Source organism: Trachypithecus francoisi, unplaced genomic scaffold, assembly GCF_009764315.1.
Source record: "Trachypithecus francoisi isolate TF-2019V2 unplaced genomic scaffold, Tfra_2.0 Lachesis_group3, whole genome shotgun sequence".
NCBI lineage: Eukaryota > Metazoa > Chordata > Mammalia > Primates > Cercopithecidae > Trachypithecus > Trachypithecus francoisi.
Window position 1 is genome coordinate 147,481,843 of NW_022681468.1, and position 27,993 is coordinate 147,509,835.

The 27,993-nt window shown below is 43.0% G+C and overlaps 2 protein-coding genes across 8 annotated transcripts; one reads left to right on the plus strand and one right to left on the minus strand.

Annotated features, from left to right (window-relative positions):
* On the minus strand, positions 1–21,611 carry HAUS2 (HAUS augmin like complex subunit 2). Of its 7 annotated transcripts, none has more exons than XM_033190412.1 (6): positions 21,479–21,611; positions 11,929–12,021; positions 10,929–10,998; positions 8,936–9,068; positions 6,097–6,205; positions 1–3,342 (listed from the first exon to the last, which is right to left on the minus strand). In XM_033190412.1, exons 2-6 carry the CDS (start codon positions 12,016–12,018, stop codon positions 3,133–3,135), a joined length of 612 nt encoding a protein of 203 aa, XP_033046303.1. In that variant the 5' UTR covers positions 12,019–12,021; positions 21,479–21,611; the 3' UTR covers positions 1–3,132. The 7 variants fall into 7 exon arrangements, with proteins under 7 accessions (XP_033046303.1, XP_033046302.1, XP_033046304.1 ...); XM_033190411.1 differs by having other exon boundaries at positions 21,373–21,528; XM_033190413.1 differs by lacking the exon at positions 10,929–10,998 and having other exon boundaries at positions 21,373–21,491.
* On the plus strand, positions 21,519–27,790 carry LRRC57 (leucine rich repeat containing 57). The gene is made up of 6 exons (XM_033190409.1): positions 21,519–21,645; positions 21,881–21,986; positions 22,093–22,231; positions 22,793–23,061; positions 25,042–25,227; positions 26,261–27,790. The coding sequence occupies exons 2-6, from the start codon at positions 21,903–21,905 to the stop codon at positions 26,300–26,302; spliced, it is 720 nt and encodes a 239-aa protein (XP_033046300.1). The 5' UTR covers positions 21,519–21,645; positions 21,881–21,902; the 3' UTR covers positions 26,303–27,790.
* The last annotated feature ends 203 nt before the right edge of the window (positions 27,791–27,993 follow it).

A 27,993-nucleotide genomic window follows, 5' to 3' on the forward strand; every position in this document is an offset into this window, starting at 1 on the left:
TTTTAGTTAGAAATTACAGATTTATTTTTATATTTTGAAAAAGGCATAATAGAAAACAAAAATAAACAACCAGGCATATCAATATTTATGACATACACACACACACACACAAATGAATATAGAAAATAACATCAAGAAAAAGCATAGTATGTTTTGAAACCAACATGGGGTATGAACAGATTTTTGATGAAATACAACTAAAGGCTATGCCTATGTAATGTTTGAGATATTACCACTCTTATCCTACTAGTAAATATTAGCAAAGTAGGCTTTAAAACACGATTCCTGTTGTTTTAGCCGGATTTATTTTGGTAATGATCCTGCTTCCTTATAAACAACTATTTTACTCATCATTGTTGAAGTCTTCTTGTGTTAAGGAGTGCAATGAGGCCAGGCATGGTGGCTAACACCTGTACTCCCAGCACTTTGGGAGGCTGAGGTGGGAGGATCGTTTGAACCCAGTAGTTCGAGACCAGCCTCGACAACATGACAAAACCCTGTCTCTACAGAAAATACAAAAATTAGCCAGGCATGGTGGCACGTGCCTATAGTTCCAACTACTTGGGAGGCTGAGGTGGGAGGATCACTTAAGCCTGAGAGGTCAAGGCTGCAGTGAGCCAAGATCAGGCCATACCACACTCTCAGCACTCTCGGCAACCTGGGTGACAGAGTGAGATCCTGTCTTCGAAAAGAAAAAAACAAAAAACAAAACTGATGTACACGTTTTATAGCAAAACAGAACCCCAAGTCTAAAAGTAAAATAAGCCAAGGATAGTTACAATACTGATTAAAAAGAGTATATCCTGAGGCAGTTGTTAGTATATCACTCTCTATTATATGCACAATAACCTCAGATAGGTAAAATATCTGAGCATTTTGCAAGGTAAACCTCCAAAGTTATACCACAATGTGCCCTTTTCTTTGTTGTTTCTTCTTTGCCTATTTCTACAGCTGCCAGTGAACACTCAGGAACTGCTTTGTGTGCCAGGGTCTCCAAGACTACCTCCAGGTTCCATGATTTGCTAGAATTCACAAGATTCAGCATATCATCACACAGGTATGATTTATTACAGCAAAAGCATATGAAGCAAAACAGCAAAGAGAAGAGGTAGAGGCCAAGTCTGGGGGAAACCAGGTACAAGTTCCCAGAGTCCCCTAACAGTGGAGTCACACATGTGTTGTTTCATTCCACCAGCAACTGAATTGTGACAACATGTGAGAAATGTTTACCAGGGAAGCTTGTTAGAGATACAGTGCCCGGGGTTTTTACTGGGGGCTGGTCACGTAGGTACCTTCTACCTACCACGTACCAAAATTCTAGACTCCCAGGAAGAAAGCAGGTGTTCAGCACACACCACATTGTACAAACAGGTTAGTTACCATGAACCACTCTTTTCAGTGAGTGGAGCCTTCCTGTTAAGGTTTAAATATGTCCCCCAAGTTCAAGTGTTGGAAATTTAATTGACATTGTAAAAGTGTTATGAGACCTTTAACAAATGATTAGGTAAGGAGGGCTTTGCCCTCATTAGTGAATTAGTGCTGCTATCTCGGGAGTGGGCTCATGATAAAAGGCTAAGTTTAGACCCATATATCTTTCTCATGCTCACTTGCCATATGACGCCTTCTGCCATGGCAAGACCCTCGCTAGATGCTGGCGCCATGTTCTTGGACTGCCTAGCCTCCACACCCATCAACCAAATAAACTTCTATTCGTTATAAAATAGTTTGTGTAATTCTGTTATGACAGCAGAACAGACCAAGACACCTGATATCTAAGTTCCCAGATGCAACAGCCAAGGACGAACCTTATCATCAGGCCTTTCAAAGGATAAGTCAGGCTGGCTCTGTTACTCTTTTCTGCATACTTAGTGACATTCCCATAGGAATAATCACCATAGACATTTTCAGATTCAAGAAGACTCTTCTAATTCAGAAACACCTTTTTTTTTTGAAGACAGAGTCTTACTCTGTTGCCCAGGCTGGAGTGTGGTGGCACGATCTGGGTGCACTGCAACCTCTATCTCCTGGGCTCAAGTGATTCTCCTGCCTCAGCCTCCTGAGTAGCTGGGATTACAGGCACATGCCACCATGCCTGGCGAATTTTTGTTTTGTTTTTTTTTTTTGGAGATGGAGTCTTGCTCTGTCGCCCAGGCTGGAGTGCAGTGGCACAATCTCGGCTTACTGTAACCTCTGCCTCCTGGGTTCAAGTGATTCTTCTGCCTCAGCCTCCCAAGTGGCTGGGATTACAGGCATCCACCACCATGCCTGGCTAATTTTTTATATTTCTACTAGAGATGGGGTTTCACCATGTTGTCCAGGCTGGTCTCAAACTCCTGACCTCAGGTGATCCACCCACCTGGGTTGGCCTCCCAGAGTGTTGGGATTACAGGCGTGAGCCACTGCGCCCAGCCTAATTTTTGTATTTTTTGTAGAGACAGTTGTTTCGCCATGGTGGCCAGGCTGGTCTTGAACCCCTGACCTCGTGATCTGCCCACCTAGGCCTCCCAAAGTACAGGCATGAGCCACCGTGCTTGGCCAGAAACACACTTTTTTTTTTTGAAATGTGTGGTCCAGGCTGTAGCACAGTGGTGTGATCATGGCTTATTGCAACCTTGACCTCCCAGGCTTAGGTGATCCTCTTACCTCAGCCTCCTGAATAGCTGGGACTACAGGCATGCACCACCATGGTCGGCTAATTTTTTGTATATTTTGTAGATACGGGCTTTCACCATGTTACCCAGGCTGGTCTTGAACTCCTGGGTTGAAGCGATCTGCCCGCCTCAGCCTCCCGAAGCGTTAGGACTACAGGTGTGAGCCACCACACCAGACCATAAACACACATTTTTTTAAAAAAGAGAATTTTCTGCCTGAGAAATGGTTAATTCACTTATGTTAATAAATTGTCATGGCTATTTTTTATCTTCTCTAGTTTTACTGAAAGGTAGAATAAAAATATACGAAAAACAAAGGAAAAGTCAGTTTGGTCTTAATTAACCTGAGATCTTGATACTCCAACATAAAGCAGGTTCTTTCAGTATTACTAGCAGCAAAGACTATTAATACCCATGTTACAGTCAACTAGAAATAGACTTCATATGACTACACATAATTAAGCAAAAATGAAGTTGATGACTACTTGGCATTAATAGTTTGGACATGAACTTTAGAAGTAAAAGGTAAAGGAGGCATTATAATATCATGTTTATAAAGATAACTTTCTTCAGCTAATATTTTGGGGATACAAGACGAAACTTCATTTTGTTGTTTACGCCACTTGAGTATATTCTCTGCCAGTTCTTCTGTCTCAGTCACCAATATATCCATCTTTGCTAAAGCCTGGTTCTGTAACATTTGAAAAGGGAAACAGGAGAAATTATGTCTCTTATTAATTCATTATATCATGAATAATTGATACCAAAGGTTAACACCTGATCTTTTTCCAGCCCCTTACTTCAAAAGTTCCTTAAAACTATGCCTTCCCACTTTATAGTACAAACCTACTCTTTGTGAGTTCACCTCTTTTGTCTTCAATAATCACTCAATGCAGATGACCCTCAATTTATATTGCTAAACCTAACCTCCTTCCTAAAATTCAAGCTCCTAAAATTCAGGCCCACATTTAAGACTATTGGTAATCTCTATCTGGATGTACCTTCAATATCTCAAACTCAGTTTAACTACAGTTCAACAATGATTGACCATTTACTACATGTGCAAGATGTGTCAAAAAACAAACTTCTTTAACCCACACTTGATCCTACTTACCTTCAAGTCACCCAGACTAGAAACTTCATTATCTTTGATGTGTCCCTTGTCTAATTCATAGCCAAGTTCTAAAAATTTGACCTCCAAAATCTAAAAAAATTATCATCTGTATTTCTACGCTTTAAATCTTTTATCTGAATGACTGTAAATTAGTCTCCAGGTTTTTCTGCCTTTGGTTTCTCTGCCTAGTCTTCTAACCCAGAGCTGATCAAACTTTTTTTTTGAGACGGGGTCTCTTTCTGTCACTAGGCTGGAGTGCAGTGTCGCGATCTCGGCTCACTGCAACCTGTCTCCCAGGTTCAAGCGATTCTCTTGCCTCGGCCCCTCGAGTAGCTGGGACTACAGGCGTGCGCCACCACACCCTGTTAATTTTTGTATTTTTAGTAGAGATGGGGTTTCACCATGTTGGCCAGGATGGTCTCGATCTCCTGACCTTGTGATTCGCCCACCTCAGCCTCCCAAAGTGCTGGGATTACAGGCGTGAGCCACCGTGCCTGGCCTGAGCTGATCGAACTTTAATGTGCACAAGAATCACCTGAGGAACTTGTTAAAACATAGATTCTGATTCTGAAGGTCTAAGGTGCATGATGTCTGTAGTTTTGTATTTAAAACAAGCTTCCAAGTGATGCTGATACTCTCTGCCAATACTTAGGAGTAGCAAGGCTCAGTCTGCTCTATCCAATATTTTCTCCATGATTAAGGCACAGTTCTAATCAAGTCACTCCTCCGCACCCTTCACTAAAAAAAGAAAACACACACACACAGACACACACACACACACCACACACACACAGACACACACACACATATATTCAATGGCTCCCCAATACTCAGACAGTAAAGTCTAAGATTCTTAGTCTGGTTTTTAAGGCACTGCATAAACTAACCCTGAGCTAATCTCCTCAATACCTTTAGGCACCAGCCAAAGTGGAGTATCACTTTTCCCCCATACTACCTGGGTTCTTTGACTTAGCTTATATGTCTTTCCTCACATTGCTCCTTTTGGCCAACCTATTCTTTCTGATGCATGTCCAAATTTCAACTGTTCATTAAGATTCAGCTTACTTTGGCAAGCGCAGTGGCTCAGGCCTTTAATCCCAACACTTTGGGAGGCTGAGGTAGGTGGATCACCTGAGGTCAGGAGTTGGAGACCAGCCTGGCCAACATGGTAAAACCCTGTCTCTACTAAAAATATAAACTATTAGCAGGGCGTGGTGGCGGGCGCCTGTAATCCCAGCTACTTGGGAGGCTGAGGCAGGAGAATCGCTTGAACCCAAGAGGCGGAGGTTGCAGTGAGCCGAGATTATGCCATTGCACTCCAGCCTGGGTAACAAGAGTGAAACTCCATCTCAGAAAAAAAAAAAAAAAGATTCGGCGTACTGCTAACACCTAAATAAATCTTTATTGAAGCTGGACGTGGTGGCTCATGCCTGTGATCTCAGCACTTTGAGAGGCTGAGGCAGGTGCCTCACTTGAGCTTAGGAGTTCAAGACCAGCCTAGGCAACATAGTGAGAACTCATCTCTATTTAAAAAACAAAACAAAAACTTAATTGAAGTCTTCCTACCCCTGTCCTACTCAGAATCCTCCTAAACTGGAAGTAATTCCTCCCTTTTCTATGCTCAATAGATGGCATCTCTTTATAATTCTCTGCTGCATCGATTATGCAAATACAATCCTATAAAGTAGAAAATACATATTTTATAGCTGTCTCATCAAACATTGAGAATTTGAAGGCAGGGTTTGGTCATATCTATCTTTCACAATACATGTAGCATAGCCACAGCACAATGAAGGCAACACATGTTTATTAAATGTTGGAATAAAAGAATTTAAACTGGCTTCTAAAGAAAAATTATATGAAAAAGAAAATGCTAAATCCAAGGTCTAAATAAATAAACACTTCTTTTTTTTTTTTTTTTTTGGAAATGGAGTCTTGTTCTGTTGCCCAGGATGGAGTGCAGTGGCATGATCTCGGCTCACTACAACCTCTGCCTCCCAGTTTCAAGCAATTCTCCTGCCTCAGCCTCCTGGGTGGCTGGAATTACAGGCGCGCACCACCACGCCCAGCTAATTTTGGTATTTTCAGTAGAGATGGAGTTTCGCCATGTTGGCCAGGCTGGTCTCCAACTCCTGACTTCAAGTAATCCAAAGTCGCGGCCTCCCAAAGTGCAGGGATTACAGGCGTGAGCCACCATGCCTGGCCAAGAAAACACTTCTTGATTTAAAAAATAACTAGCTCGTAATATTAGCTATTAAAAAGCTAAACTGGGAGAGCATACCTCTAAGATTCTAGTATCAAATAACTAAAGATAGTTATATTAATACTCACCATTTTCTTTAGGTTTGCAGCTAAATGAGGAATATTTCTAATTGTTTCAAGGTGGGTTTCTAATCTCTCAATGAAAGTCACAGCCAATTCCAGCAAATGTACCATATATCTGAAAGAGAAAGAAAAAAGTCAACCATTTTTTTAAGTTTAAATGTTTTGCGTTCTTTTTCTTTTCCTTTAATCAGGACTTTTAATTTGAGATAAGAATTACAATCAACCTAAAGAGCCAATAACAACCTTTCTGCATTCATAGAAATATTAGTGATTTAAAAAAGGTCCTTCTCTTTCACTTTAAGCAACCTGTCATCCAATAAAAAAATGGAAAGAGACAACAGTACTCATATGTGGAATCCAACTTAATGTTAAAGAAACCTCAATGTTAATCATAATCATTTTCTCATATAAGTAAAGGAATTTCCGGCAGGGCACGGTGGCTCAAGCCTATAATCCCAGCACTTTGGGAGGCCAAGGTGGGCGGATCACGAGGTTAGGAAATCGAGACCATCTTGGCTAACATGGTGAAACCCCGTCTCTACTAAAAAATACAAAAAACTAGCCGGGTGAGGTGGCGGGCGCCTGTAGTCCCAGCTACTCGGGCAGCTGAGACAGGAGAATGGCGTGAACCCGGGAGGCGGAGCTTGCAGTGAGCTGAGATCCGGCCATTGCACTCCACCCCGGGCCACAGAGCGAGACTCCGTCTCAAAAAAAAAAAAAAAAAAAAAAGTAAAGGAATTTCCCTAGATTAAAAAACCCCATTCTGTTTCCTTTTTCCTTTTTTTTTTTTTTTTTTTGAGATGGAGTCTCACTATGTCACCAGGCTGGAGTGCAGTGGCGCAATCTCAGCTCACTGCAAACTCCGCCTCCTGGGTTCAAGCAATTCTCCTGCCTCAGCCTCCTGAGTAGCTGGGATTAGAGGCACATGCCACTATGGCCAGCTAATTTTTGTATTTTTAGCAAAGACGGGGTTCATTATGTTGGCCAGGATGGTCTCGATCTCCTGACCTCATGATCCGCCCGCCTTGGCCTCCCAAAGTGCTGGGATTACAGGCATGAGTCACCTCGCCCGGCCCCATTTCTTTCTTTTTGAGACAGAGTCTCACTCTGTTGCCCAGGCTGGAATGCAGTGGCACAATCTCGGCTCACTGTAACCTCCACCTCCTGGGTTCAAGCGATTCTTGCACCTCAGCCTCCTGAGTAGCTGAGATTACACCACTGCACTCAGTTACTTTTTGTATTTTTAGTAGAGACAGGGTTTTGTCATGTTGGCCAGGCTGATCTCAAAGTCGTGGCCTCAAGTGATCCACCCATCTTGGCCTCCCAAATTATTAGGATTACAGGCATGAGCTATGATGCCCGGCCTCATTCCATTTCAATCTACTCATTCTCTGTGAAGAATGAAGACAATAAGGATAAATGTACTTCATTGAAATAGCCTACATAGAAAGCTACTTTGAGTCTCTGCATTTGCAAAAACTCTTTCAAATCATTGCCCATTTCTTAGATGTAGTACAATATATACGCTAAGGGTAATGATAATGTACTAAAGAGATACTGAATATAGCCACATGAAAGAGGTTTTGTTTTGTTTTTTGTTTTGAGACAGAGTCTCACTCTGTTGCCCAGGCTGGAGTGCAGTGGCAGAATCTCAGCTCACTGCAACCTCTGCCTCCTGGGTTCATGTGATTTTCCTGCCTCAGCCTCACCAGTAGCTGGTATTACAGGCATGTGCCACCATGCCCAGCATATTTTGTATTTTTTGGTAGAGACAGGGTTTCATCATGTTGGCCAGGCTGGTCTCGAACTCCTGGTCTCTCAAGTGATCAGCCCACCTCGGCCTCCCAAAGTGTTGGGATTACAGGCGTGAGCCACTGTGCCCAGCCTTGTTTTGTTGTTTTGGAAGAATAAGTTTTTGTGTATCTACTGTTTTCCTACAAAATAAAAAATCTGACACTTAAGAGAAGATACTGATTTGCTTAAGCTAGTGAGGCACTGGTGGAGAAAGTTAGCAATGAGATCCCCAGATGCTTGTTTCTTATTTATTTGAGACAGAGTCTCACTCTGTTACCCAGGCTGGTGCAATCACAGCTCACTGCAGAGTTGACCTTCTGGACTCAGGTCATCCTCCCAGCTCAGCCTCCCAGGTAGCTAGGAATACAGGTGTGTGCCATCATGCTTTGCTCATTTTTGTTTTTCTTTTTTTTTGTAGAAGTGGGTTCTACAAATACCCACTTTCTAAAAAATATTCTAAAAAATACCATGTTGCCCAGGCTGGTATTTATCATTAGTCATAATCTACATCTTCAATTTGATACTTGTAATACTGTGAGGAAGAGGGCAATAGAAGTCATCTCCATTCTATTTATTGGGAAACCAAGTGAAAAATTTAAATCATTTGCTCAAGGCTTTGAGGCATATAAACAGTAGAGATGAGAACAGAATCCAGGTTTTTTCCTCCCTTAGTTGATAGTGTTTTCATCTGCCCCAGTTAAAACGCCCACAATAGAATTTTTACATATAGGCAACATTAACTCAACAATGACTTTACTTTACAACAATGAATTTACTTACATACAATTTTTGTTACATGTTATGGATCGAATTTCTTTCACTAAAGTCATAATTTGTAATTCCCAAAACACGATGGCCAAGTTCTTTCTTTTTGCCATAGGTATAGTGGTCTAAAAGCAACGATTTTCTTTCTGGTTTAATATATCAACATTAATAATGTTAACAAATAGAATCACTAATTGTTTTATGAATTCTGCTGCAAAGTAACTGCAAAACAAAAAGTAAACTGAGAAAACAGGTGTAACTGTTAATTTCTACTTTTTAGTCTAACCTGTGATAAACAGCTTCAATAGGTAAGTTTTCCTGGCACATGGGTTTCAACAGTCTTTGCCTAAGGGATCTCTTCTCTTTCAGCACTGCTTCCAAATGATTATTCATGCTTTGCAGAGTATGACACTTCTGAGCTATACAAATTAAAAACAGTAATTACAGTTAGCAATAGGACAAATAACAGAATCACTAATAATTTCTTCTTTGCCTTGGTTTAACACCACCAATGTCAAAAATTCATCCCATCATTACCCTCCTGTCTCCTCTTTGCTATCTAATACCAATACCAATTTCATTTTCAACAATTTTCTTTTAGTTGGTTTTTGTATATGTAATATATTTCTATTATCTATTTTCCTAGTGATAACCAAATCTAGTGCTAAATTCTTTCTCTGTGTTTCTCATCTCTACCTCTTATTCAGTTCTTATAGCCAGAGCTGTATTCTTAACACAAAGTTTTTTTTTTTCCTATCTCTGACTCTAATAAGTCTATAAAAGACCATCGAAAAAGAGTCACCTTAGCTGGTGCACTAGCTCATACCTGTAATTGCAGTGTTTTGGGAGACTGAACTGGGAGAACTGAGGCCAGGGGTTTGAGACCAGCCTGGGCAACACAGTAAAACCTCATCTCTACAAAAAAATTGAAGAAAAAAAAAAATTAGCTGGGCATGGTGGCACATGCCAGTAGTCCTAGCTACTTGAGAGAATCAGTTGAAACCAGGTGTTAAAGTTACAGTGACCTGTACTTCAGCCTGGGTGACAGGGTGACACTCTTAAAGTCATCTTACAAGCTATTTCTGATTATCTCATTATTTTCCCCATTCAGTTAATGGCTGCCAATTGACCTTTCTTTAAAATTCTTATTTTGAAAAAATTCAGATTTGCAGAAAAGTTTCAAAAAAATCGGTGAACTCACATATACATTTTATTTATATTCACTGATTGTTAACATTTGGCTACATTTTCTTTTTATCGTCCTTCTCTCTCTACGCACACACACACTCTCTCTCTCTATTTTTGCTGATCCATTTGAGAGTAAGCTGCAGACAGATATTTTTTCCCTGTGAAACGTTAGCATGTATTTCCCAAGAACAGGAACATTCTCCTATATATAACTACAGCACATTATCAAATTCAAAAATTTAACATTGATACAATACTACCAATATTTAATACAGCCCATATTTAAACATCACTAAGTATCCCGATAATGTCCTTTACAGCAAAAAGAATTTTAATTTTTGAGACAGGGTCTCACTCTCACCCACGCTGGAGCGAAGTGCTATGATCACAACTCATTGCAGCCTCGACCTCCCAGGCTCAAACAATCCTCCTGCCTCAGACTTTCATGTAACTGGTACTTCAGGTACACGCTACAATGACTGGCTAGTTTTTGTATTTTTTGTAGAGACAGGGTTTCACCATGTTGCCCAGGCTGATCTTGAACTCCCGGGCTTAAGCAATCCACCCACCTTGGCCTCCCAAAGTGCTGGGTTTACAGGCGTGACTCTCCACACCTGGCCACAAGAAAACTTTCTCGTCAAATATTCAATACATTGCCAGCCATGGTGGTAAGCACCTGTGATCCCAGCTACTTGGGAGGCTGATTTGGGAGGATTGCTTGTGCCATTCAAGACTACCCTAGGCAACATAGGAAGACCCCATCTCATTAAAAAAAAAAATCAATCCATGATCGTACAGTGCTTTAGTTGTCATGTCCCTTTAGTCTCCTTTAATCTGAAAGTTCCTCAGACTTTTCTTTCAAGTTCTCCTGACTTTGAAGAGCCAATTTAGTCACTTTTCATGCTGTTTGTACTACTCAAGCCAACAGAACTTCTATTTCAGCATAGAAATAGACGACTTCATTAGCTTTGGAACAACACCTGGAAAAACGACAGTGCATCATAATTTGACTGACTGGTGCTTATTACAGTAATCCAAGAAAAAGCTGAAATTCCAGTGATTATCCACTTAACTAAAACCAAACCACTTACCCAAAAAGAAAGGATGAACAACATCTGCTGTATCTTTTTCTAGTTTCAAGAGTTCAATTTCCAGGTTTTTCTACATAAGGAACAAAGGTAACATTTAGCTCAATCAGAGAGTATCCGGGGCCAGGCACGGTGACTCACTCCTGTAATCCCAGCACTTTGGGAGGCCGAGGTGGGTGGATCACCTGAGGTCAGGAGTTCGAGACCAGCCTGGCCAACATGGTGAAACCCCATCTCTACTAAAAATAAAAAATTAGCTGGGTGTGGTGGTGCGCACCTGTAGTCTCAGCTACTTGGGAGGCTGAGATGGGAGGATCACATTTTGTTTTTGAGATTGGGTCTCCGTCTGTCACCCAGGTTGGAGTACAGTGGCACAAACATGGCTCACTGCAGCCTCGACCTCCTAGGCTCAAGTGATCCTCCCACCTCAGCCTCCCAAGTAGCTGGGACTACAGGTGTGTGCCACCATATCTGGTTACTTTTTAAATTTTTCTGTAGAGACGAGATCTCCCTATGTTGCCCATACAGGGTCTCAAACTCCTGGGCTCAAGCAGTCCTCCCACCTTGGCCTCCCAAAGTGCGAGGATTATAGGTGTGAGCCACTACACCTGGCCAGCTTTTGTTTTTGTTTTCCTATACTAGAAGTACAAAGAGAAAAGTTCAGTCTGGGCGCGGTGACTCACACCTGTAATCCCAGCACTTTGGGAGGCCAAGGCAGGCGGATCACAAGGTCAGGAGATCGAGACCATCCTGGCTAACACAATGAAACCCCGTCTCTACTAAAAATACAAAAAATTAGCCAGTGGGGGTAGTGGGCGCCTGTAGTGCCAGCTACTCAGGCTACTCAGGAGGCTGAGGCAGGAGAATGGTGTGAACCTGGGAGGCGGAGCTAGGAGTGAGCCGAGCTCGTGCCACTGCACTCCAGCCTCCAGCCTGGGTGACAGAGTGAGACTCTGTCTCAAAAAAAAAAAAAAAAGAAAGTGAAAAGCTCAACATGATTTACCTGGTAGATTTCAGCTTCAATGTCTGTGATCTGCTGTAGTCTGGTGAAGTTCACAAAACAAGAAGCTGTTTTCTTAGACATGTTTAACATCTCCTATTGGTAAACGAACAAGGAAAGTAGCAGAATGTCACAAAAAGTTTCTATGTACATTGGAATAGCATGCTTATAGTCTAAAATATGAGAATATATTATGTCCAACACTGCCTTTGAAGTGCAAAGTAAAACAGTAGCAATGTGTAATTCTTGTTTTAGAACCTTCACCATCACAAATCATTTGCTCAAATATTAAAAAAAAAAGAGAAACAAACAACACACTCCCTTTGTATTATTTCCTAAGGTATCATACAAAATAGATTTGTATTACTGATAGTTTATCAAAGGATTCTAAGACTAAAGTTGTTGGAGAATCACCTCTATCTTTCCAAATGACTCAGGCCCAGTCTCTCTGAGCTTCTGGGGTTGAAATCAAATACTTTTCCCCTTCATGGAATCATTTATCTGATTCGCTAAATGACCTCAGTTGGCTACAAGTCATTCATACTGTGTATATTCACATTCTTATCTTTCAGTTAAAGGATTATTTGTATCCAGGCATAATTATTCTTTCAAAAAGGTTACCCCTTCTTTTTTTTTTTTGAGGCGGAGTCTCGCTCTGTCGCCCAGACTGGAGTGCAGTGGCCAGATCTCAGCTCACTGCAAGCTCCGCCTCCCGGGTTTACGCCATTCTCCTGCCTCAGCCTCCCGAGTAGCTGGGACTACAGGCGCCCGCCACCTCGCCCGGCTAGTTTTTGTATTTTTAGTAGAGACGGGGTTTCACCGTGTTAGCCAGGATGGTCTCGATCTCCTGACCTCGTGATCCGCCCGTCTCGGCCTCCCAAAGTGCTGGGATTACAGGCTTGAGCCACCGCGCCCGGCCACCCCTTCTTTTTTATCCTTTCATTCCATGAGTCCATGCACATTATCTCAGAATTGAGTATTATCTTGTGCATCCCTAGACTTCATCCATAATTTTCTCTATCATCACATTTTCTACAATGCTAGCACAGCAAAGAATATATATATATAATATATATATATATTTTTTTTTGGATGGAGTCTCGCTCTGTCACCCAGGCTGGAGTGCAGTGGTGCGATCTCAGCTCACTGCAAGCTCCGCCTCCCGGGTTCAGGCCATTCTCCTGCCTCAGCCTCCTGAGTTGCTGGGACTACAAGCGCCTGCCAGCATGCCCGGCTAAATTTTTTTTTGTATTTTTTAGTAGAGACGGGGTTTCACTGTGTTAGCCAGGATGGTCTCAATCTCCTGACCTTGTGACCTGCCCACCTAGGCCTCCCAAAGTGCTGGGATTACAGGCGTGAGTCACCCAGTGGGTTTGTTCTTGTCACCCAGGCTGGAGTGCAATGGCATGATCTCCACTCACTGCAACCTCTGCCTCTTGGATTCAATTGATTCTCCTGCTTTAGCTTCCCAAGTAGCTGGGATTACAGCTTTCCAAGTAGCTTCCCAGCTACCATGGGATTATCACCACCATGCCCAGCTATTTTTTTTTTTTTTTTGTACTTTTAGTACAGTAGGGGTTTCACCATGTTGGCCTGGCTGGTCTACAACTGCTGACCTCAGGTGATCCACCCGCCTCAGCCTCCTAGAGTGCTTGGATTACAGGCGTGAGCCACCGTGCCCAGGCCAAAGAATTTTAGAGATCAGATAGGCCAGGGATTGGAAAACTATAGTCCATGAAATAAATGCAGCCCATTACAGCCAGGCATGATTTTTATATATTCAAATTGTTGGGAAAAAGAAAATCAAAGACAATATTTTATAACAGCCTGGGCACAGTGGCTCATGCCTGTAATCCCAGCACTTTGGGAGGCTGAGGTGGGTGGATCATTTGAGGTCAGGAGTTCAAGACCAGCCTGGCCAACATAGTGAAACCCCATCTCTACTAAAAATACAAAAATTAGTCAGGCAATAGTGGTGCACACCTGTAATCCCAGCTACTCGGGAGGCTGAGGCAGGAGAATTGCTTGAGCCTAGGAGACAGAGATTGTGGTGAGCTGAGATTGCCACTGAACTCTAGTCTGGGCGACAGAGTGAGACCCTATCTCAAAAAAAAAAAAAAAAAAAAAGGCTGGGCGTGATAGTTCATGGCTGTAATCCCAACACTTTGGGAGGCCATGGCAAGCAGATTACCTGAGATCAGGAGTTTGAGACCAGCCTGGCCAACATGGTGAAACTCTGTCTCTATTCAAAAAAAATAAACAAAAAAAATTAGCCGGGCGTGGTGGTGGGCACCTGTAATCCAGCTACTTTGGGAGGCTGAGGCAGGAGAACTGCTTGAACCTGGGAGGCGGAGGTTGCAGTGAGCCAAGATTGCGCCATTGTACTCCAGCCTGGGCGACAGAACAAAACTCCGTCTAAAAAAAAAAAACAAAGAAAATGATATGAAATTCACGTTTCGTGGTCTAGAAATAAAGTTTTATTGGAAAGTGACTTGTCTCATCCATTTACATGCTATCTCTGGCTGCCTTTATACAACCACCTAGTTGTGTAGTTGCAACCATATGGCCCACAAAGCCTTATATATTTACTCTCTGGTCTTCATAGTAAAAGTTTACTGTCCATAAAATAACCAATTTTATGAACACTGAGTTAGGCAATGAAATATTCAAATATGAAACAAGCTCTCCACCCTCACGAGGCTCATAATGTATGGCAAGAAAAATGTATTCTAGATAGAAAGATCAAAAACCTTATAAATGTTCAGTAACCACCAGTGTTAGCATATATGTGAAAACAGGGTAAGAGGTAGCTGAAAACATAGTCTCCACATAATCACAGATGATCCTGAGTGCTATGCTCAACAATCATACTGCAGAAAATGGGAGCAACTGAACATTTTCTGGTAAAGAAGTAATAAAATCATACATAATACTTATTTAGAAATACAGGCTGGCATGATGGCTCACACATGTATGTAATCCCAGCACTCTGGGAGGCTAAAGCAGAATAACTGCTTGAGCCCAGGAGTTTGAGACCAGCCTGCACAACACAGGGAGACCCTGTCTCTATAAAAAATTTAAAAAAAATTAGCCAGGCAGCCGGGCATGGTGGCTCACGGCCGTAATTCCAGCACTTTGGGAGGCTGAGGGGGGCAGATCACGAGGTCAGGAGATCGAGATGGTCATGGCCAACATGGTGAAACTCCATCTCTACTAAAAAATATAAAAATTAGCTGGGTATGGTGGCACACCTTTAGTCCCAGCTACTCGGAAGGCTGAGGCAGGAGAATCGCTTGAACCCAGGAGGCGGAGGTTGCAGTGAGCCGAGATCATGCCACATTGCACTCCAGCCTGGTGACAGAGTGAGACTGTCTCAAAAAAAAAAAAAAAAAAAAAGCCAGGCATGGTAACGTGTGCCTATAGTCCCAACTACTTGGGAGGCTGGGGTGGGAAGATCCCTTGAGCCTGGGAGATTGAGGATACAGTAAGCTGTGATCATGCTACTGCAACTCCAGCCTGGGCAACAGGGTGAGACCCTGTCTCAGCGGTGGCGGGGAAGGTGGGGGATATTTAACTGGGGTAGTATGAAAAATAAAACTGGCTGGGTGTGGTGGCTCACACCTGTAATCCTAGCACTTTGGGAGGCGGAGGTGGGTAGATCACCTGAGATCAGGAGTTGGAGACTGGCCTGGCCAATATGGTGAAACCCTGTCTCTACTAAAAATACAAAAATTAGCCAGGCATGATGACATATGCCTGTAGTCCCAGCTACTAGGGAGGCTGACGTGGGAGGATCACTTGAGGCCAGGAGGCCGAGGCTGCAGTGAGCCGTGAGTGCGCCACTGCACTCCAGCCTGGACGACAGAGCGAGACTCTCTCAAAAAAAAAAAAAAAAAATACACCCACAAAACAAACAAAATAAAAACACTACTGAAGAGGGAGGAGGGAATAGGGAATAATACAGGGTTTACATCTGGACTGATAAAAATGTTTTTGAAAATAATTGCACAATATTGAGTATAGTAAATGCCACTGAATTGTACATTTTAAGATAGTTAAAATGGTAAATTTTATGTTATATGTTATATGTATTTTACCACAATAAAAAAAAAAAGAAGGAAAACCCTGGTAACTAGCTAACATAAACAACACTAGTGGAGCAATGGACTAGAGAGACTGGATATTTTCAACAGGTAGCTGCTACAGTATTCCAGGTGAGGATGAGAATGTGGACTAGGTCAATAATAGTTAAAAAGGAAAGGAAGAAAAGAAGGAGTTCCTGCAAAGATGGAATTGACAAATCTTAGTTGATATGGTGAATAAGGGATAAAATCCAGTTAATACTCCAAGGATTCTGCTTCACGTGACTGGACAGAGTTATGCCATTCGCTGAAGTAGATAACACAAGATATTTTACTGATGGCAAAATTGAGGAACAGGAAAGTATTACTCCAACTTCACACTGCCAATGTGTGCAAGGGTGGAAGTGAGAACACATCTAATCCACTGTCTTTCCATCATATGAGCTGGCCCTTTTTTCTCTCTCAGGAGGTAAAGGAGCGTAAAACATTTTCTACAATGTATCACATTGTAATCAACTTGTTCCCTGGTATATCTCCCTCTCTCCATGCTTATACACAAATCTTAGTTGTATATCTGGCAAACTAGTAAACTGTCGGGTTCAACAATAGAGTAACGGTGCTTAGCTAAGAACATGCAAGAGAAACCAGAGGAAAAATAAGAATGTTTAAGAAGCAGATAACAAAAAAGGAGAGAAGAAAGAAAGATGGTCAGGTGCAGTGGCTCTCACCTGTAATCCCTGCACTTAGGGAGGTGGAGGCTTATTTTCTATAACAAATAGAAAGTATAACTATTTGAGGACTGAGACTTAGTTTAACACATTTAAAAAAAAAAAGAAAAAAAATCAGGGATTCAAGAATATAGAAAGGCCGGGCGCGGTGGCTCAAGCCTGTAATCCCAGCACTTTGGGAGGCCGAGACGGGTGGATCACGAGGTCAGGAGATCGAGACCATCCTGGCTAACACGGTGAAACCCCGTCTCTACTAAAAAAATACAAAAAAAAATTAGCCGGGCGAGATGGCGGGCGCCTGTAGTCCCAGCTACTCGGGAGGCTGAGGCAGGAGAATGGCGTAAACCCGGGAGGCGGAGCTTGCAGTGAGCCGAGATCGCTCACTGCACTCCAGCCTGGGTGACAGAGCGAGACTCCGTCTCAAAAAAAAAAAAAGAATATAGAAAAGTCTTTTCCTTTAGCTATTGTTATTATATATTGCTATTACATGCCCCAGAGGGCAAAAGTACCCTGAAAATGAAAGCATCCTGAGAAAAAGGAGTCTATTCAGGGTATTTCTGTTTATTCCGTGGCTAGGCACAAGAAGAAGCTGAAATCCAGAACCTTTACACTTAATATAAAAATCCTGGTAATATTATATACCATATATGTATGTATAAGTTTGTAATTTGTGGGCACCCTTTCTTCTTTTTCCTATCCCTTCCTTTTCATACTGAATTCTAGCTGAGAGACACTAAAAGGGAGGTTAGTATAGCAGAGAATTTAAGAGCAGGGGCTCTCAAATGGGAGAGCAGGTGTAGAGGAGAGTAGGACACAGGTTAAGAAAGTAGAATTAGTAGATTCTGTGTTTTTTTTTTTTTTTTTTTTTGGTAGATCCAGACCCTGATCTTATTAATTGCCAATAAGCAATGACCAAGCTTTGGTCAAGACTCCATGACTCACTCACACTTGCTGGAAAAATATCTAGAATGTAAGGCCATTAAAGCAGTCCCTAGGGGAATAAACTAAAGCAATACCCCATTATCCTACAGACAGTCCTACCTTTCTTTCACCAAATCACTCTCTAACGGACTGAAACAAAACTTCAAACAAGTTATGTTTTCTAGAAGAGTTGTATCAAATACCAATTTTAGGAATCACTGAATTTTTAAAAAATTCTTGCCAGCAGGAATTCAGTAGTCTTAATTTTTTTTTTTTTTTTTTTTTTTTTTTTGAGACGGAGTCTCGCTCTGTCGCCCGGGCTGGAGTGCAGTGGCCGGATCTCACCTCACTGCAAGCTCCGCCTCCCGGATTTACGCCATTCTCCTGCCTCAGCCTCCCGAGTAGCTGGGACTACAGGCGCCCGCCACCTCGCCTGGCTAGTTTTTTGTATTTTTTAGTAGAGACGGGGTTTCACCATGTTAGCCAGGATGGTCTCGATCTTCTGACCTCGTGATCCGCCCGTCTCGGCCTCCCAAAGTGCTGGGATTACAGGCTTGAGCCACCGCGCCCGGCCGTCTTAATTTTTAATGCACAAAAAATGATTTGCATTAAAGGGATGGGCTGTTTAAAGGGATGATGTGACAAATCATTTTGAAAGAATCAGTGCTAAATCTTTCTAACAGGAAAAGGTTTTTGGCTGGGTGTGGTGGCTCATGCCTGTAATCCCAGCACTTTGGGAGGCCGAGGCGGGTGGATCATTTGAGGTCAGGAGTTTGAGACCAGCCTGACCAACATGGTGAAACCCCGTCTCTACTAAAAATTAAAAAAATTAGCCGGGCGTGGTGGTGCGTGCCTGTAATCTCAGCTACTCAGGAAGCTGAGGCAGGATAATTGCTTGAACCCAGGAGGTGGAGGTTGCAGTGAGCCGAGATTGTGCCACTATACTCCAGTCTGTGCCACTATACTCCAGTCTGGGCAACAGAGCAAGACTCTGTCTCAGGAAAAAAAAAAAAAAAGATAAAGGTTTTTATGTATAAAGTTTGCTTAAAGTAAAACCAACCTACAAGTCTGTAAATAGCTCCCTCACTGGGACTAGCTGTGTAGTAAGGTCTTAAGGAGCTATGGAGTGGGACATGTTAACTGTAGGTAAAACCAGTAACTGCCTAATTAATGTTACTTGAGAGACAGTGGACACCACGAAGACAACCACCACCCCCAAAAGAGAGTTCACCCATCAATGCCTAAAATTCTCTCACCAGTGCCTCACTCCTTTGGTTTAGGCATTTGTATTTCCTACCAATGCTCTTTAGAGGGATACCAAGTACCAAACGTTGGGGGTTTTTGTTTTTGTTTGAGACAGGGTCTTACTGTGTCACCCGGGCTGGAGTGCAGTGGCATGATCTTTGCTCACTGCAACCTCCACCTCCAGGGCTCAAGCGATTCTCATGTCTCAGCTTCCTGAGTAGCTGGTATTACAGGCACCTACCACCATACCTGGCTAATTTTTGTATTTTTAGTAGAGACTGGGTTTCACCATGTTGGCCAGGATGGTCTCAATCTCCTGACCTCAGGTGATCAACCCGCCTTGGCCTCCCAAAGTGTTGGGATTACAGGCGTGAGCCCTCAAAAATGTTTTCTATTATGAGTTTGCCAAACTATTTTGCGACAGGAGAACTGGACAATACAAGTGAGAGTACTAGGTAACCTGATAAGAAAAAGGCTGGGCTCAGTGGCTCACGCCTGTAATCCAAATACTTTGGGAGGCCAAGACAGGTGGATCACCTGAGGTCAGGAGTTTGAGACTAGCCTAGCCAAAATGGTGAAACCCCATCTCTACTGAAAATATGAAAATTAGCAGGCATGATGGCAGGTGCCTGTAGTCCCAGCTACTCTGGAGCACGAGAATTGCTTGAACCCAGGTGGCGGAGGGTACAGTGAACCAAGATCACACCACTGCACTCCAGCCTGGGCAACAGAGGGAGACTCCATCTCAAAAAAAAAAATAAAGAAAAGAAAAGAAAAAGAAAACACAGGAGAGAAGGAAGGATTAAACTGTAGAGGGCTGTGGCCACTCCTGGGAAATGTAGTCAACTAGGACCACCTGAATCTCCCGATCACCCAGACAATGGATGTTCAACAAAAGCTTAAAATCTTTCAAGACAGTATCACAGCTTCTTATAACAGTTCATCTTGAGAGGACACATTGTGTCAAAAGGGAGAGTGCTAAGATCTAATTCTCCTTCAACAGTCTAGTGACCATGGGCAAGTTTCTTGGTCTAAGCCTTAGTTTCTTAAATTAAAAAATACTGTAAGGTATTAGAGTCTCTAATGGCTCTTCTAACTATTAAAAGTTATATATTTTCTGTAAATCTTCCATCATGTTTGTAATGTTTTTTTGTTTTTTTTTTTCTGAGACAAGGTCTCACTCTGTCGCCCAGGCTAAGTGGAGTGGCCCAATCGCGTCTCACTGTAACCTCCATCTGCTGAGCTCAAGCCATCTTCCCATCTGAGCCTCCGGGACCCATGTGGTCCTGGGAGTAGCTGGGACCACAGGTGCACGCCACCACGCTGGCTAATATGGTGCTAATTTTTACAGATCAGTTTAACTTTTCTGTTTTCTTTTTAGTGAAATTCCTCAACTTCCTCTGTATATCAAAATTTCTTTCCCCATTTTTCTCAATGCCCTTGATCCCACTTTCCCCATGCCCTTCTGTCACTTGCATTCCATTATTTCCTCACATGTTCAATTTCTCCCTCTATTGGCTCCTTCCCCCGACATGCTCCTCTTGCCCAACCTAAAACTGCCACTTTGTGACTCCTTAAGTTAATGTCTCTTTTCTCTCCTTCTCAAAATTAATCTCTTCCTCCATTCACGTTCCAAGGTCTTATCTTTTTAGCCAATACTTTTTTTTTTTTTTTGGCCTGTAAAGATGCCAAGGCCTGGCACGGTGACTCAAGCCTGTAATCCCAGCACTTTGGGAGGCCGAGGCGGGTGGATCACGAAGTCAAGAGATCGAGACCATCCTGGCTAACACGGTAAAACCCGTCTCTACTAAACATTAAAAAAAAAAAAAAAAAAAAATTAGCTGGGCGTGGCGGTACACGCCTGTAGTCCCACCTACTAGACTGAGGCAAGAGAATCGCTTGAACCCGGGAGGCGGAGGTTGCAGTGAGCCGAGACCGTGCCACTGCACTCCAGCCTGGGCGACAGAGCGAGACTGTCTCAAATAAATAAATAAATAAATAAATAAACAAACAAAAAAGAGCTTCTAGCGCCTTCTATACCCAGCACCTCCCGCCCCAAATACGATTCAATACTTCCCATAAACGAGCGTTGTTGGGAATGCTTGTTCCGCGAGGGGACATAATGATCAGTATTTCCCATCCCCGCCTTACACTACAGTCTAGAGGCAGTATCACTAGATGAAAAAAAGGCCAGTAACAGCAGTCTACTCTCCTACAAACGGGCCGGGGACAAATTTAGCCTACAGACACTCAAAACACAGTCTACCCTAAACACCATCTACTCAGATCCCCGTTTTCCAAGCACCCACGGCAGAACGGTCGCGGCTGTTGCCTGGAAGGGGCTCTATTACTACAGTACAGACCCCAACCACGACCCTCACCACTCCCACAGCCAGCAGCACCAACTCACAGCCATATTCTGTTGCCACCGTGGGCACCCCTTTGATGACGCCACCGCCGCCCCTACGCACCTGATTGACCATCCCGGAAGCTATGAAGTGGCCTAGCACTAGCCCAGCGCCGTTAGGTGCGGACGCCGGGTCCCAGGGGTTGGCAGCGGCCATGGCTCGGCCTCACCTCCCGCGAAGGCGCCAACCGTGAGCTGGAACGCAGGGCGAACGCACGGCGCGGCTCGATGACGTCACAGGGCGGTCCCGCCCGGGGCTAAGCCGGGGAGCGCATCCCGGCTATTGCGGGTCCTGGGTCTTCATCTGCTGAGCCATCCCGCAGCTGAGCGGTGGGAGGCGAGTCCGGGGTTCCGTGATCTTCCGTAGGCTCCCAGAGGCGCCTGGCCTCCGCAGAGTTGCAAAGGCGGCAGGGCTTGGTGGTTGGGCTGTCTGTTCTTCCGTTTCTTCCTTGCCGCTCTTGGTCGGGCCCCAGGAGCCAGGGATCGGCGGGAGATGAGAGCTGGGGCAGGAGACCCAGCCGGGAGGCCGACCGGGTGGACTGGGCGGTGACAGCTGCGCTTCCTTCCCGCAGGGACTTGAGCCGCGACGCTAGGATGGGAAACAGTGCGCTCCGCGCTCATGTGGAAACGGCGCAGAAAACTGGTGTCTTTCAGCTTAAGGACCGAGGGCTGACCGAGGTGAGAATGGGAGGGACACGACCAGGGAACTTAAAGGGAGAGGGACGGCGGGGGCGGCGAACTTAGTCGGTGCGGGATTCTCCACGCTGTGAACTCCTTTCTCCAGTTCCCCGCAGACTTGCAGAAGCTCACGAGCAATCTCAGGACCATCGACTTGTCCAACAACAAGATCGAGAGCCTACCGCCTTTGCTGATAGGAAAGTTCACTCTACTGAAGAGCCTCTCCCTGAACAACAACAAACTGAGTATGGCTCGGGGTTTTGCTAGTGATAAGCTGTTACCAGGGGTGGTTTCCTGTTACAAGCTGATTTTTGTTTTCGTTATGAAACCGTGCAGGAGGGCTCAAGTTGCAGAATGCCGGAATCCTTGAAACCTTCTTTCTACTTCTTGTAATTACATCTAAAATAAGCCTCCCTGGGTGTTACAATGATTGTTACTGGGTTAATTTGGACTTGAAAGGGAAGAACATTTTGGGGATGTAATGTAAACAAAGCTACCTAACTTGGAATGGGGGATGGATGGGAAGGGAAGGATCTTCCAAATATCACAAAATTGCCATCAAATTGTGCCTTGGACCCCTTTACAAAAGGAGTCCATTATACACACAAATGCTCACCTGAATTTTGATGGCACCCTCACCTTCTGAAGACTATGTTGGTAAAATGCAGTACCTAAAAATGGCACGTGTGGGAATTTTACATATATTAACAAGAGGCGAAAAAGCCTGCCATATAGTCTTTAGAAACTTCATCAAAGTTGTTTTCAGCTCTATCAGATTCAGGTTTTAAAAAAATTTTCTTTGCCAGCTGTTCTGCCTGATGAGATATGCAATCTGAAAAAACTAGAGACGCTAAGCCTGAACAACAATCACCTTAGAGAGCTGCCGTCTACCTTTGGGCAACTCTCTGCCCTCAAGACCCTGAGCCTCTCTGGGAACCAGCTGGGAGCATTACCTCTCCAACTTTGTAGCCTACGGCACCTGGATGTGGTGGATCTCTCTAAGAACCAGATTCGAAGTATACCTGACACAGTGGGAGAGCTGCAAGTCATCGAACTCAACCTTAACCAGAATCAGGTCTAGAGCTTAAGGTTTTTTCCTCTACAGCGTATGTGTGGGTTTATGGTCTCCTGATACCTCTTAACCTCTCTAAGCTGCCATCATAGAGCTAAGTATCAGAGGCTAGATGAGAGGTTTCTTCTGTAAGCTGAACTAATTTCAAGGCCCAAAGTGCCATGGAATTAGTTGAGACACAGGATGTGTTAGTTGTATAGGTGTTTTCGGGAGGATGAGGTAGGTAACAGGGAGAGATCATTTCAAAAGTTAAACTACTGTCTCACCAATCTTGAAGAATTCTTCAGATCCTCCTCAAATATGCCCCAAACCAGCTAGCCAGGAGCAATGTCAGGGATAGAAGGTGGAAATGAAGCCTAAACTGAGGTTCTCAGAGTCAGGTGTCAGAGGTAATTCAGTTTTTTCATTTTGTGGGGGGTTTTGACATCTTTGTTAAGTGTGTCTTCTGTTTTTGCTGAAGAGTATTAAGTGATAGGCTTTCTGGAGATAGCCCATTTCACTGTTATACAGCTTTAATTATAATATTTGAAATTTGTTTCCATGACTTTGGCAGCTTTTCAACTAATATTTGTCTGGAAAACCAATCCAAAGATTCTTGTCTAGGCATGAAGGCACAAGTGATGAAACACTCAACACTGTGAGACTGGATGGCCTTTAGGTTGTTAGTGTCTGTATTTCTAGATCTGCATGATCCATTAAAGTAGCAATTAGCTGCATATGGCTATTCCTTTTCTAGATTGTAGTGATTTTACATCATGATGAAATTCAGTCGGTCTTTGAGGGATTGGCCTCATGTTTTTTACCTTAAGTGGATATTCTTATATGTTATAGAGCTTCTTGGGGGGGAAAAAACTGAATCAGTTAAGCAGCAAGTATTAGTCGAGGATTGCTCCACATTCACCTCTGCTAATACCTTTATTCAGTGGTTCTCTGACTTTAGTATGCATCAGAATAACCAGAAAAGCTTGTTTAAAGAGATCATTAGCCCCTGCCGTCAGTGTGTCTGATCCAGTAGGTCTGGGATGAGGTCTGAGAACTTGCATTGCTAGTTATTGAACTTACTAAAGTTCCCATCATTTCTAATAAGTGATGGTCTGAGATGATACTAGGCAGAATCAAAGAATTTGGTGACTTTTAGTATTTAAATGGCAAAAGGGGTGAGTCAAAGACAATTGCTTGGTATTGAGCTTGAGGGCCTAAAGGAACAGTGGTGTTATTGAGAATGGACATGCTAAGTTGTCTGTGGTGAATCTTGTAAATGGAAATGCCTTAATGAAAGTTGGAAGCATTGGAGCAGAATAAACGTAAGAGTGTAGATACAGATCTTGAGGTCATAACAAAAGTGATGGACTTCAATGAATGAGCTTTCTAGGAAAAGTTGAGAGAGAAGATGACATATGAAGTATTAGGGACAGCTACTTGAAAAATGCCCGTAAAAACAAGAGAAGTAAGGAATAATCCAAAAGATAGGAAGAAAAACCAAAAAGGACAAAAAGAAGGGGTTTTAAGGAAGGGATAGATAGTACAGTTAAATGCAATAGGGACTGAGGACGATGGATCCTTGAATTTGGTAGTAAAATAGTCAGTATCTATGTACACATAAAATATTGGCAGTAAATGTACCAAAATGTTTATGGTGGTTATTTCTGGGTGGTGGATTCCAGGTCAACTTTTTTCTTTAAACCTGTGATTCTCAAATTTTCTATAATGGACATACAGTGCTTTTATCATCAGAAAATTTTGTTCCCAAAAAGCCACTGGCGACCTTCATAAAAGCATTTTTTTTTTTTAAGTGGGGGCGTAGTAACAGAAGCTAGATAACAGAGGCTTCTGGAGTGAGTAGGCAGTGAGAAAATGGAGGCGGTAAAAGCGGGGAAAACTAGAACAAATAAGTAAAGATTTTTTGTTTTGTTTTAATGTACTAAAAGTAACCAGTGTAGTGCTTGTGCTTTTTCCTGTTATTCTTTTGTGGTTTTTCAATAGATATCTCAGATCTCAGTGAAGATATCTTGCTGTCCTCGCCTTAAAATTCTTCGCCTGGAAGAGAATTGTCTTGAGCTCAGCATGCTTCCCCAGAGCATCCTCAGTGATTCCCAGATCTGTCTCTTTGCTGTGGAAGGCAATCTTTTTGAAATAAAGAAACTTCGAGAACTGGAAGGCTATGATAAGGTATGAATTAATGTACTTCTGCCTTTCTAGTCACTACCCCAGAGAAGACAATGGTGAAGTAATCCACAGAAATGTTTATAGCTAATGTCAACAGGATTTGTTCTTCCCCATTTTGGAAGTAGATTCAAAGCATTGGCTGAATGGTGTTGTACCAAGATGACTTTTTCTCTAGAGACAGCTTATTGTAAAGCATCTTTGTCTTCATCTTTGTCTTTTGAAAGATATATATACACACACATATATATACACACACATATATACACACACATATATACACGCATATATACACACACACACACACACACACACACACATATATATTTTGTGAGACAGGGTCTCACTCTGTTGCCCAGGCTGGAGTGCAGTGGTGCAATCTCAGCTCACTGGCGCAGCCCCCACCTCCTGGGCTCAAGCGATTCTTATCCCTCGGCCCCCTTAGTAGCTGGGATCACAATCGCATGCCAGTATGCCTTGCTAATTTTTTGCAGAGATGGGGTTTCACCTTGTTGGCCAAGCTGGTCTCAAACTCCTGAGCTCAAGTGATCTGCCTGCCACAGCCTCCAAGGTCCTGGGATTACAGGTGTAAGCCACCGCGTCTGGCCCTATGTGCTTTATTTTTATTTTTTTTTGGAGGCAAGGTCTCGCTCTGTCACCCGGCTTGAGTGCAGTGGCAGGATCTCAGCTCAAGTGGTCCTCCCACCTCAACCTCCCAATTAGCTGAGACTACAGGCGCTACCATGCCTCATTTTTCTATTCTTGGTAGAGATGGGATTTCACCATATTGCCCAGGCTGGTCTCAAACTCCTAGGCTCAAGCGATCCATCTACCTTGGCCTCCCAAAGTGTTGGGATTACAAGTGTGAACCACTGCACCCGGCCAAAACTATGTACTTAATTTTGCATTTAGAGCAGTTATATTTTGTAGGACATGAAAAACCACATGCAATAAAAACCAAAATTAAAAAAAAAAAAATAGGCTTTTATTTATTTACTCATGCCAAAATACCCCTGATGTATTCTTTCATGTTTTTTAGTACATGGAGAGGTTCACAGCCACCAAGAAGAAGTTTGCGTGAAGTTTTCCAGGACTATGGAAACCTTACAGGATACTGACTTAGAACCTCTGTTGGAATGTGGCTGAATCAAAGCCTCCTGTTGTTGTTAGGGGTATCTACAGTAAGGAGATGATACTCCAGGAGATTATATTTCACTCAATGATCCTTTTTCATTTCAGGGCTCTTCTCAAATAAGCTAAAAGAAAAAGGGTCAGGAGACAGGAAAAGTCTTCCATTTTGAGTCACGAGTAGGGCAATAGACAAGGTTGATCTTCAAAACCATCATTAGTTTGGCTTTAAGAAACTGGTAGCTAGCTGCTATTTATATGGTGAGGGGGTGCTGCCTGGTAACAGAATGGCTCCACACCACAGCTTGAGATTTTGTTTAGTTTCAATGTGCGAGCTTTCATAAAGTCAGTTGCCATTCCATCTCTGTGTTAACACTTCATATTTTTATGAAATTCAGATAATTTGTGAGAGGCTGGCATGGATCTAAGGATTTATTATTTTTATTCTAGTCCATCAGTTCAGTCGCAGTTTTTATACTAGGACTTTAGGATATATATAAATGTGTGACTGTTTGTCTTGACTAAAAGTGCACTTTGGGCTGGGCATGGTGGTTCATGCCTATAATCCCAATACTTTGGGAGGCCAAGGTGGGTGGCTCACTTGAGGCCAGGAGTTCAAGACTAGCGTGGCCAACATGAGAAAACCCTGTCTCTACTAAAAATTCAAAAATTATCTGGGTGTGGTGGTGCATGCTTGTAATCCCAGCTACTTGGGAGGCTGAGGCAGGAGAATCGCTTGAACCCAAGAGGCGGAGATTGCAGTGAGCTGAGATTATGCCACTGCACTCCAGCGTGGGTGACAGAGTGAGACTCCATCTCAAATTTAAAAACTAAAAATAATTTTTTTTTTAAGTACGCTTTATTGGCTGGGAGTGGTGGCTCACGCCTGTAATCCCAGCACATTGGGAGGCCAAGGCAGGCGGATCACGAGGTTAGGAGTTCGAGACCAGCCTGGCTAACATGGTGAAACCCTGTCTCTACTGAAAATACAAAAATTAGCCTGGCGTGGTCGTGGGTACCTGTAATCTCAGCTACTCGGGAGGCTGAGGCAGCAGAATTGCTTGAACCCAGGAGCAGAGGTTGCAGTGAGCCAAGATTGTGCCATTGCACTCCAACTCTGGGCAACAGAGCAAGACTCTGTCTCGGGGGGAAAAAATTAAAAAGTGCACTTTGTCAGGAGAAGCACCAACAGACCTCTAAGAAATGCTCTCTAAGGCTGCAGTAGCAATACTATTGCAGGTGCCTTATTGGTAGAGGGCTATGAAGAGCTAAAACTGTATATGCAACACTTGTAAGATAAAGGGGATTTTAATAATCAAGATTTTCCTGAAGATTTGTTAGAAATAATGTTTTATTTCTGGTAACCTTTCCCTTTTTGTATTTATAACTCTACTAACCAAATTACCTATCAATAAACCATTACTATAATATTTTAAAACAACCTATGTTTATCATGCTTACTCTGAGTGAGAGAATATACTAAATTTTTAATTAACTTTGGCTGGAAGCAAGGTTAATCCTTTAAAGGAGGAGGACAGGAGAACTTTAACCTATACATAGATTAGAAAGACATGTTTCATGCTCATGTTCACATTGTATGAGTAGTGAAATGCCTTCATGTGACATAAACATTTTGTGATACTA